Raw genomic sequence first — 12,794 nt, forward strand, 5'->3', positions numbered from 1 at the left:
TTTCTTAATATTTTTTATTCAGTTTGTGGTTTACTGAAAACCTTGAAATTTGACTTTAGAGATGATTAAAGATATATGTGACTTTCTCAGCGAAATTGAACCCTAGTACAATTGAGTTCAACAACAGCAGTACCCTGAGGGGTATTTGATATCTGATGTTTTGAGATTAAATGAAATACTTTGGTAATGCAATTTGATTAAGATAAGATGGACTTATCAGATTCACTAGGCTCTTGTATCTTAGACAGAACTGTACCTTTTCCTTTTATTCTTGCGATTTTATTTGTGTGATTCACAACTGAAATTGCAGTGCTGAATTTTATTGTGTAATGTTTCATAATCTAAATGATCAGTTCAAACCAGGGTTTATCATTAATTTACAGCATAAGGTTGGTGTTTTCCATTATAGATATCAGACTAGACTCGGAATGCTATTCTTTTATATGTTAACACTTTTTTAGTAGTAATATGTTTCAGGGATAGAGAGTATGAAATTCTTTATTTTTGTATGTTGTATGAATTTCTTCTTTCAGCAATGAGGACATACGTGCTGGTCTGCCTCAGTCTGTCTTAGATATCAATCGAACGCGCTTGCCTAACAATTCCACATCAACACCTGTAACCCCAGCATCTGCCCATGCTCAGTACCCGCCTCTGCAGCCAAAGATCCAACCGTCCAATGCCCACACCCAGTCGTTAGGAAGAAAATTTTCATTGCAGCAGTTGCCTCAAACATTTGATGATAAAAGGGTGAGTACTTCAATGTGTTTCACTCTATTTTAAGCATAGTTATTTCATGTGAAGGTATCCTTTGTGGTGCCCATAATGTAGGCTCATATATCTTCCACATGAAAACCAAGAACTAGCTTAAGTTGTGTACTCATAATATGAACAAGGGATTCATTTTAAAAACTTTGTCTAATTAGGAAGCTGTCATGGATTACTATTGTGAACTGGATGAGTGATGTACCTGTATACCTGTAGTATGTGAATGTATTGTGATGAATAGCTGTTTGAAAAGCATTTCTGTTTGGAAAGCATTTCCAAAAATTGTATACGTATACTCTTTCCTTAGTAGTACTCCATAGTTTCATCATTTGTCGGTTTTTTCTTTTTATGCAGATATATTCATGTTCTAAAAACCTCCCTGTTTAAGTGTTTAGCTTTGGTATACATCACTGATATCTTTATTTTGGAAATATAAGAACTCTGTCCACGAAGGTATCATGAATATCATATGCTTTTCTCTGATGAGAGAATCATCTATTGCTTGTCAATGTTAATTTTTTAACCTGAATATCTCATATCTGCTTTACATAGTATGTTAAAAGCACTTGTTTCTAGCTGAGCCAATTTTCCTTCATATCACATTATAAAATTCCATTTTTCATCATTGGGACCATAACATAATCTGCATTATGGATTGTACTAACAACAAGCCAGATGGATATGAAATCTGTGATTTTAGGTACTGTTACAACATATATATATATATATATATATATATGTATATATATATATATATATATATATATATATATATATATATATATATATATGTATATATATATACATATACGTATATATATATATATATATATATATATATATATATATATATATATATATATATAATTCTCTCTCTCTCTCTCTCTAAATAGTACATGTAAATTTCCCTGCCTTATTATTTTATTCGCCCACAGCTTAATTTGCATTGTAATTTTTCTTTATTAAATGTGCAATAATTCGTAATCAGTGTTATGTTAGAGTAAGTGTGAGATTTTTCTAATATTATGAGTAAGAACCTGGTTTTGTGAGATGAGTGCTTTTGCTCTCTATCTTCTGTGTGATCTCATTCTTTTCTGATTTCAGTTATGGTGCTCTTCATATTCTTGTGCAGTCCTCATTTGCATTTGTATCTCCCTCTGGTTTTGTAGACTACTTAGCAGACTTATTATATTATTTTTATGTCCTTTGCGGACCCACTGAGTATTATAGATATTTACCTTGGACATGAACAGCCTCTCTAAGCACAATCACTGCTTGTAGGGAATGATTATTGTAACATACTAGACATAGTTTTTTTCCTATATTCATTATTCTGACCCTAAATTGCCTAGTCTAGGCTAGTCTTGTATCGTTTTCTGTCATTTACATGCAAATAACATTTTTATTATTTTTTATTAACTATACGTACTGAACCAACATTTAATCATTACAGACAACTGGAATCTGTGATTAAAATTTTGTTGTCAAGATGAAGTCAAGGCTTTTTAAGTACTCCCAGCAATTTTGCAATATCTTGCAAGGGCTGACTTGTTAATTGGTTCATGAGTCAAGCTTCTTTGGACCTTACTTCTCCCTGTGTTTTGACTGATGAGCTTTTAATGCTTCTTCTCCACTAAATTCAGATTGACAACAGAACACAATTACCCTATGTTGACAATTTTGCAGGTTCTCTGTCTCTCCTTGATCACCATTGTAGTGTTTCCTCGTCACCTTTAAGATTGTTTAAGTTCTCCATTCATGAAAGGTAATTGTAGTCTGTCTCATTACCTTTCAACTGTTTTTCTCTTTTTCCCTGAATCATGGGTTTCATACATTAGTTATGAGTGAGGTCACACTAGAAAATAATTTTCCTTAGCCTTCTTGCCTTTTAAAACTTCACCTAGTGATTAGGGGATTTCATATGTTCCTAGACCTGAACATATATATTCCTGAGAATTGAGTTTCTTGGTCCTTTTCAGAAGAAGCCCTCCTGACCCCAATAGATCATCAGTGCTCATTCTTCTATTCACTCATTCACCTGTCTACATAATATTTCCATTGTTATTTTTATGGCATCACAATCTTCTTATTTTGGTGCATTGCTCAGCAAGTTTCTACTTGAATCGATATAAACCTGGCATCACGTTATAAAGGTACAGATATGCATCTCTTTGATTAACTGGCTTATCATGACCATGAATTGGATCACCTTCTTGTCTTTTACAATAGATTCCCCTTGTATAGTGATCCAGGAATTCTCATGTCCTGAAAGAATTCATGAATCTTCCCGCTTATCATTTCCTCTTAATCTAAACCATTATCAGCAAAGTGTTTGCTTAGTCACATTATTTCTAAATAGAATGTAGTTTAGAACTGTAATAAAATTCTCAAATAAAAACATTAGGTTACAAAGGAAGAACAACACTACATATTCCCTCTCTTAAAAAAATAGGTATCCATTTTCTGTGCCACTTAAGATCTTTCCAGATTTCCTTCTGCGCATGGATTTTCCTTATGCATCAGAACATTAAGTACTGTTGTTACTCGTGGATGTTTATCTCACAAACTGACATCAGACACTGCACCCTTCACACCATTCATCTGAAACGTGAGGTGGTTAGTTTGGGTCTAATAGACTGTCAGGATTGGACTCCTTCAGTAGGGAATACCTGGTAACAAACCCAGAATGGTGTGCTTGTCCCTCAATTTGCAAGTTTCTAGCACTGTTAGATCTTCTCGTGTAGAAGGGTTAACAAAATTGCACAACAGAAACTTTCAAGTGTTTATTACCTCTTTTCAAAGTCGGCAGATAGGAAGTTGAATTCCTGATGACACCTTTTTTTCTTCTTGTGTTGGTCTATATAATGCCTTTCAAATTCCCAGAGTGACTTTCATAGCTTGATTGATAGAAGAGTTAGAATGAGTTATTCTTGCTATCTAGGGGATGAAAGTGCTTTTGCAAGGCAATGGTCAACTCTGCTTAATGTGTAAGCGTCAGCATACTGTTCTCCGATGTGGATGTCTGCCTCTGCCAAAGATTTATTTCTTTTAGATAGAAAGTGGTTCTGGTGGTAAACTTCTGTTTCATAATAGCAGTTATGACTTGGACCATTGATGGATGGTTTGTCAATTTTTCATAAGTTGTATTGTAACAGAGCTCTTTCACATTCACAATTTATCTACGATCCGCTTTCCCTGCCGAGAGCGACCAGATTTGCTGCATAGCAGCACCAATATGGGGTTAATGTCTCGCTGTCGAACTTTTCAGTTCCAGAGGTCCTTTATTCCTCACACCATTTGACTGTGGAACTGTCCTCTTGAGGATTGGAACCTCAAAAGTACAAGTGAAGGAAGATGCAATGCATTACTACCCAAAAATAATTCTCCTTGTATTTTACTTACATTTTTTTCTATTTATTGATTAATTTGTAAAGTTATTTTTTCTTTTCGTATAGTTGATCTCTTCTTTTGATATTTCCTATTATCCTCTGTTACTTTCAAATAAGTACCACATTCTTTAAAAGCTTGAATTTCAAGTCAATGGCCCCTGTGGTGTAATGAACCTGACAACAATAAAATGGAATAATCAACCTAGTATTGGTCACACTTGCTTGACTATGAATGTTTAATAAAAAAAAATCCCGCCCGTGTATGCAAAGAGTGCAGATTAACACTTAACAGTTAAACATTCTCATGTGAGTGCCAAAACTTTAACTGATAACGAACGCCAGTCTTAAGAAACCAATCAATTAAAGAAATATTGTCAGAATCTGTATTATTTTCGACTTGTATAATATACAGCCATCTGATTTTCAAAGAAACTTCTACTACTACTACTACAATACTATTACTACTACTACTACTAATAATAATAATAATGAGTCAAACTTATGTAATTTATCAGTGCCTCTTTAATTGGTATATGGATGGAGTGATGAATGAAGCCAGAAAAAGAGCATGAGGTGTAAATGCAAGTGTTTTGGGTAAGGAAAATTGTCATGAATAACGTTAGGGGAATGGTGGGTGTATATAAGGCTTAGTTAATCTTGATGAGACTTCCAGAGACTGCTGAAAGAGTGAGTGTGTTCCTAAGAGAAGACATTTGAAAGTGAATGTTAATAACACTAAGACTTATATTACATCGGAATCGGGAAAATGAGGCAGTTGCTTTTGAATGTTGATAGGAAAAGAATGAGCGTATTTGATTCGGGTAGACAAGCTGAGTAAATGTGCCACAGGCCTTAAGATGAGAGTAGAACAAACAGAATTATTGAAGAGAGAAAATAATATAAGTTTTGAAGAGGCATGGAAAGCAAAGGAATGTAAACATTGGCATATGTGTAGAAGTTGCTGCGGAAATTCTTTTTATGGAAATAGTTAACTTTGTATATAATTGAATGAATGAATGAAGGTGGAAGCGTTGTAGTCCATTGCTTGGGCATTTACGCGTTGAGGTATATTGCTTGGCAGTTGATGCGGACTAAAAAAGATGAAAGGGCAAGAAATATGCAAATACGTTGAGATATTTATGTTTTGAGTAATAGCATAGTAGATGCAAAGATGGCTCAGAGGACCTTGAAGTTGTTGGGTCACGCGGAGGAAGTAGAGGAGTATTGACTGGTGAAGAGTATAAAATACCTTCCAAATAATCAAGCACAAATAAAATTTTTATATCAAATTTAAATGGTTAAGAATACGTACACCCGAGAGATAATATATATATGATATAGATTAAGCTTGATAGGGTTATACGAGAGGGCTGCTTCTCCCTCAGTTTTAACTTATATTTTCATGAAGTATTTTATGACCAAGTTGATGCCAAGTATTCATAAGAGGGAGAGAAACAGAGGTGCTATCTAAATAAAGTGGATTGGAGGAAGCATTAGAACAAAAGGGCCTAATGAAGCATGAAGCACGGGAGTACTTGTACGATAAAGGTTGTTGGCATAATATGAATTGAAGGGAGGCAGCAGCACTGTGAATGACCTCTTATGTTGGGATCTCAAGTTTCTGGTGCTGTAGGAATTACCCATACATGAGGTTGTCGACTTGTGCTCTGGAGCTGCATCCTTAGAGTTATAGAGGTATAACATTAGTAAGCTTGCCAGTGAAAGTACGTATACTGAAGTACTTTGATTGAGAAGGCGAGGTAGATGGCAGAAGGATTAATAGAGGAAGAACAGTACGAGTGATGGTATGTATATACTTTCTCTAATATATAGTACATTTTGCACGCTATGTGACCATCGTATATCCTTAACTTGCATATTTGGGACATTCCATTATCGTTCGCATTTCACAGTCTTTGTTACATTCAGTCGGCCCCCTCTGTAATTATTTGGACAGCATTTATTCGGCAATTCCAAGGAAATCGTGTATTACTTCTTATCTGCTCATTTCTCAAATATCTCGCCTGCCAATTTCATTTGTTTTCTGGTCTGGCCGTTCATCTTTTGCTAAGATGCAAAGTGGAAAAAAATTCGGGTCTGAATTTGAACTTTAAGGCTATGATGCGTAAAGTTAAAATTCAAAACAGTTCCAATTCTTTTAAAGAAATATGGCTTCTTAATGAATAGTTCTCCGATAGCGTAAGAATTGTTCTACAAGTTTTTTTTTAGATGACTTATTTCCATAAATAATTAACGTTTCCATCTGATCTGTTATACATCGTCTACTAAGATATTTTTTATTTTCGTCTCATTTAATCCTTTTATAGATTTGGTTTTCTTTTCATTAATCCCAGAGCGTTTTTTTTTTATATAAGGTATTTATTGTACAGTGGCGCTTCAGTTGGTTCGTTCTTGCTATGTAAGTTTGATCTTCAAACCTATCACCCTTCATTATCTGTTGTGCAAATTCAGTGCTTCTGGATCCAGAGTTGACTAGTTTTACTTCGCTATCCTGAGCACCTTGGGCGCTCTTCGAACAGTCAAAAAATCTCCACCAAGTTTTCCCTTTTGAGCATAAGAAAACATAAAACAAACACTACCTGCTTTTCACTTCCTTTATTTAACCTTAGTATCTTATTTGCTTCTTTTGTATACTAGTCTCGTTTAGGGCGTTTCCCCTTCCAGCATGCGCTCGGACTGTCTCATTCTCATTATTGCTGAGATGTTGCTCTCAATGTTGTCTTATAAGTAGGTGTGTTATTAAATAAGTGTTTTATTGTGGTTACTATATATATATATATATATATATATATATATATATATATATATATATATATATATATAAATATATATATGGATAGATAGGTGTGAGTGTTTGCGTTTGTGTGTGTGTAAGTTGTTCATAAACTTGGGTATCAGCTAACGACGGATAATAATTTGTTTATAGAAAAGAGTTCTAAATGAAAGTCGAAAATAACTGTGTGGTAGATAAACGAGTTATATTCGGGATTGTGATAATCTGATATTGTTGTTCCAGGTTACGCTACCAATACAGGCTCATGTTGCAAAACTAATTATCAGCGCAAGACGGAAATTTCCTGTTTCATATGACATCAGGCGACTTTAATTGCTGTATCAAACTCATATTCACATTCAAGTATTCGATCGTCTGCCATTTTTTTTACATTGCCATAAATTAGATTTGTCTAACTTGATAATGTGTATTTTTAAAAACAATCATTCAGCAAAATGAAAATGAAATTTGCTAGTCAGCTTGTGCACGTAATTACGGAGAAAATTACAGAGAAAATGAGCCTGACTAGACAAATGATCTGAAGCAAAACGTTAAAAAGAAATATAGAGAGCAAAGAAATGGACCAACTTCTCCCAAGTGTGGAAGAGCCCTGCGTGACTTGCAGCCCCAGAGAAACATTGTGGGTGTAAAGAGATGCCATCTGGTCAAGGCCATAAGGTACGAGTCTCAGTTTCTTACACGGGGTTATACGATTCCATTACTTTTCTTAAAGCCCTCTTCTAAGCAACTTGGTAAGAGACTCCAACTGAAATTTCAACATACTGAAAATATATTAAAAGTTTTTATTGCGCTTTCTGAACTGGCATTGACCTTGTTTATTCGAGCTTTGAAACAACGTAGGATGAAGGAGTGAATGGAAATAGCACTCTTACAAGGGGCTGCTTCAAAATTCTACTCAATAATTGGGCAAAATGTTCTTTTCGAGCTTTAAATTGGGTAGTTGTTGTTCACCAAAACAAACAAGTAAAAAATGTGCGAAGTTTATTCGGCGCAATCGAGTTTTGTGTATAGCGTATAATGCTGTATAAAACCATCAACTGTGACCGGCGGCCCAGTGTTGCCACACGTACGATAATTATTGTACATGTACGATAAAAACGGCCTTGCTACGATGTACGATAGCATTTTCCATTATCGTACGGTTTGTACGATAATTCTAAGGGGTTGATAAGTATATAATTACAAATGTAAGTGGTCGGTGAACTCCTCCATAAAAAAGGCTAATTTCTAAAAAAAAAGAAAAGATAAAATAAAATAAAATAAATAAATAAATAAATAAAATTCAGAGGCCATACTTGGCTTGCCGCCGCTGTCTCCAATTGGTTCAAAGGCTATTGGAACAGTGGGAGGCACTGAAGTTATTTTTCTCGGAGAAGTGGCTCGCTGAGAAACTATTAGCGAAAGAGTTGATTATCAACTCCCTTCATGATCCTTTCATGAAGTTATATTTCATGTTCCTTGACTGGGTTCTTCCAAAGTTTACTGAGTTCAACAAATTCTTCCAGTCAGATAAAGCAGTAATAACAGTTCTCCATGATAAAGTGTCCATGCTATTCAGAGACCTCCTTCTCATTTACGGACAGGACCTATGTAATGAAAACTGATCTAAATACTGTAAATCCTGAAAGACATGACAGGCAACTTAGTGACAGCCAAATGTACCTACTATGAGATTCAGGGCCTCTGTAACACGGTTTTTTCTCAATAACTTTTTATCTATGCATTTCATAAAAATAACGCTTATTCAGAATACACATTATATCTACACATAAATTTTGACTGTATTCTGCATTACGTAGGTTGAATAAATTTGGTACTTATAATGTAAAAGTGACTTTTTTTGAAGACGAGCCAACTTACTCAGAGAAAAGGTTTTAACACACTCGTTACGTAACTTATGACAGCATTTCTTTCCTCTTTCTCGATGGATGATTGACTATACGTAACGAAGGCTAGACCTCTGGCAACAATGACATAAAAATTTAAATACAAGTAAAGCAGTACACCTTTATGAACTCTGAAACCACTCCACTGATAATTGTCATAATGAGCAAACCAACAAAATTTGTTAATAAACACAAAACACTTCGATTATTAGTCTAACTCCCAAAATAAGTTTCCTAAGAAATTACAGTCTACTTTATAGTCACAATCAGATTGACAAGATGTAGGGAATAGTTTGGTGATTTGCAAAAAACATAGTAGACAGGCTTGATTGATAACTGCTATATCCAATGTCAAGCAATTTTTATTTATTGGCTATCTACCTATTTACTAAAAAAAAAAAAAAGAAAAAAAAAATTATCGTCAGAATGATGACTTCATGAGGCCTCCACCCACTTTGGCCTCGTTATAATTCAGGATAAACACTGAAGGCTATCATGGGCATTGTTGGATTAGAACTCTGAAACCACTCCACTGATAATTGTCATAATGAGCAAACCAAACAAAACTTGTTAATAAACACAAAACACTTCGATTATTAGTCTAACTCCCAAAATAAGTTTCCTAAGAAATTACAGTCTACTTTTATAGGTCACAATCAGATTGACAAGATGTAGGGAATAGTTGGTGATTTTCAAAACATAGTAGAACAGGCTTGATTTGATAACTGCTATATCCAATGTCAAGCAATTTTTTATTTATTGGCTATCTACCTATTTACTAAAAAAAAAAAAAAAAAATGAAAAAAAAAAAATTATCGTCAGAATGATGAACTTCATGAGGCTACCACCCACTTTGGCCTCGTTATAATTCAGGATAAACACTGAAGGCTATCATGGGCATTGTTGGATTAGAACTCTGAAACCACTCCACTGATAATTGTCATAATGAGCAAACCAACAAAATTTGTTAATAAACACAAAACACTTCGATTATTAGTCTAACTCCCAAAATAAGTTTCCTAAGAAATTACAGTCTACTTTATAGGTCACAATCAGATTGACAAGATGTAGGGAATAGTTGGTGATTTTCAAAAACATAGTAGACAGGCTTGATTTGATAACTGCTATATCCAATGTCAAGCAATTTTTATTTATTGGCTATCTACCTATTTACTAAAAAAAAAAAAAAGAAAAAAAAAAAAATTATCGTCAGAATGATGACTTCATGAGGCTCCACCCACTTTGGCCTCGTTATAATTCAGGATAACACTGAAGGCTATCATGGGCATTGTTGGATTAGAAAACAACTTTTGGCTATAAAAACTCATTTCTCGAGTAGTTGTAAGAAGTGCTAAATGATCCTCAAGGATCCCAGCAGTTTGCCTAAACGTTCAATTCATGTATATTACTGCTATTACTACTGTTGCAGCATTACTGCTACAGTGGTATTACTACATTAACACAGATACCCCACCCACATCTATGTATCGTTCTGCCATTCTTAAAGTCTTTGTCATGTTTTTTCACTGTGCAATAAGCCATGGCCTCCTCAGAAATTAAGTTTAACATTAGATGATAGGTTATTTCATTAAGCTAACAAATTATGGTAACTGGGTATGTTATTCCAAATCCTGTTAGCCATTCTTGACTGCTATGGGTTTCAGAGCCGATGGAACAAGGTGAATGAGTTTCTGTCTGGTGGATGGGCGGGGCAACATTTCGTGAAATGGTGTTTACCTTGCTTACGTAATGAATGTTTTTTGGCTCTTGGCTCGTAATCATTGGGCATGGCGTCAGCTAGATAATTTTACTCTATAAAAATTAAAACTATCGGGTTTAGGGATAATGCTGACAAAATTTGTGTGGTTGTAAAATATACATATGTCAACTTTCAGCTACATCCGATGCTTTGATAAGGAGCAAAGTCCAAAAAACCGTGTTACAGAGGCCCTGAATCTCATAGTAGGAGTTAAAGTTATGCAGGGATTAAAAAACCCCTCCATACAGGAAAAGAAAGCTCAACAGCAGGAGTTTTTTCAGAGGTGTAGAAGTTTCCTTGTAGTGGCATGCACAGAAATAAAGAAGAGGTATAATTTCAGTGATGGTGTCCTGTCAAAGTTAAACTGTCTGTCCAAAAAATGCTCTCTCATCAGAATTCAGAGAAAGAATCCCCTCATTCCCTCTTACATCTGAGCTTCCTCTGATTGTACCCCCAGATGACCACTCACTACTTCAAAAGCTGGATGATCAATGGAGAACGTTTCCCTTTTTGCAACATGAACTTAAACATCTCGTTAATGAGTCACCTGATAAGTTCTGGGGAGAAGTGTCCTAAAAAGAGTCTAGTTTTTCAGACCTAGCCAATTTTGCTCTAACTGCTCGTTGCTTGCCGCACTCTAATGCTGAATGCGAACAAGGCAAAACATCCTGTTACACTTTTTACAGTATACATGGGATTTCTGAATGACGAGGCCAGCGCAAATTCATTTTAATAACACTTCCAGAAAGTAATCTATCTTTTTATATTTTACTGTAAAGGATTTTTCATTATATAATAATATAGAAGCTTCACTTGCATGTGTGTTTACATCTATGGCATTTCAACAGAAGTCTTTCGGTTTCGGCCGTTTTGTGTGTCGTCCGCCCGACGTCGGTGACGAAGCAAACTTTCATTATAAAGAGACTCCTGTTTTACAACTATTAACAGCGCCTCAGTGGCGTGGTTGGTTTGGTGTTTGCTTCTCACCTCGGTGGTCGCGGGTTCGATTTTCGGCTATTCCATTGAGGAGTGAGAGATGTGTATTTTTGGTGATAGAAGTTCACTCTCGACGTGGTTCGGAAGTCATGTAAAGCCGTTGGTCCTGTTGCTGAATAACCACTGGTTCCATGCAACGTAAAAACACCATACAAACAATACAGCTATTAACATCATTAACTTTATTTAATAGTGTGTGAAATAATATCAGCAAGATGGTTTGTTGAGTGTCTTTAAGACCAAGTAATTTCGCTTAAGTTCGTGCAGCAATTTTACAACTGAAGGATATGGGTATGGTAGAAATCAGGGTAGATCTAGACTATGGCAGTTGCGGTTTTACTATGCAGTTTTACCTCCTGAACAAAAATTTTAATTAATATTTATTTCGGACGACTGACTAATTTAACCGCCCCAGGGGCTCGGTACTACACACGGCGAAATACATTTGACGCCCCAATTCCTGGTAGCTTTCGTATTCGAGGGGACGAACGATGCGGAATGCTTCTATAGAAATACCGACATCAGTTTCCTTGTGAATGAAAAGGTATTGGTAGATCTATATAACTATTCCGCGGCGAGCTAGACTATGGCAGTTGACGTTTTTCTATGCAGTTTTACCTCCTATTCGTTTCGGGAACAAATGATCAGTGTAAGGCTACTGAAGCCCTGTTGGCTATATCCAAAAATGATTGCGGACTACAGCGGATATTGCTAATTTGGTATAGGTATTTTAGGTGGGTGAAAATACTAGAGCGAAAATTAGGCATACAACGAGGTATTCAACATTGCCATGGCAACCTGTATCTGTTGGTTCTGATTCTGAAAAGGGTAAACTTTTTTGAGTTGGGGGGTGGGGAAGTATTATATAAGAAAAAAAGTGCATTTTGGCCAAGCCCGACGTGCTAGATATAAGGCATTTTTTTTTCAATTCATTCAAAATGCAAATTTCTTCGTTAATTGTTGCACAGTAATACCTTGATAAAAGAGATAGTCTTCACAGGAATACCTGGATAAAAGGGATGGTTTTCACAGTAATACCTGGATAAAAGGGACAGTCTTCACAGTAATACCTGGATAAAAGGACTGTCACCACAGCAATACCTGGATAAAAGGGAGGGACAGCATAGTAATACCTGGATTGTCACCACATTAATACTTGGTTAAAGGTGACAGACAGCACA

The 12,794-nt window shown here is 35.5% G+C and overlaps 1 protein-coding gene across 19 annotated transcripts in view; it reads left to right on the plus strand.

The window, feature by feature from the left end:
* Nucleotides 1–12,794, plus strand: part of LOC135219782 (E3 ubiquitin-protein ligase lubel-like) — a 238,943-nt gene that overhangs the window by 107,126 nt on the left and 119,023 nt on the right. For all 19 annotated transcript variants that reach the window (XM_064256842.1, XM_064256838.1, XM_064256836.1 and 16 more), the window contains one exon: nucleotides 534–750. In XM_064256842.1, the coding sequence (XP_064112912.1) occupies nucleotides 534–750 (217 nt within the window). The remainder of the gene's footprint in view (nucleotides 1–533; nucleotides 751–12,794) is intronic.

Source organism: Macrobrachium nipponense, chromosome 1, assembly GCF_015104395.2.
Source record: "Macrobrachium nipponense isolate FS-2020 chromosome 1, ASM1510439v2, whole genome shotgun sequence".
In the NCBI taxonomy this organism is placed as follows: domain Eukaryota; kingdom Metazoa; phylum Arthropoda; class Malacostraca; order Decapoda; family Palaemonidae; genus Macrobrachium; species Macrobrachium nipponense.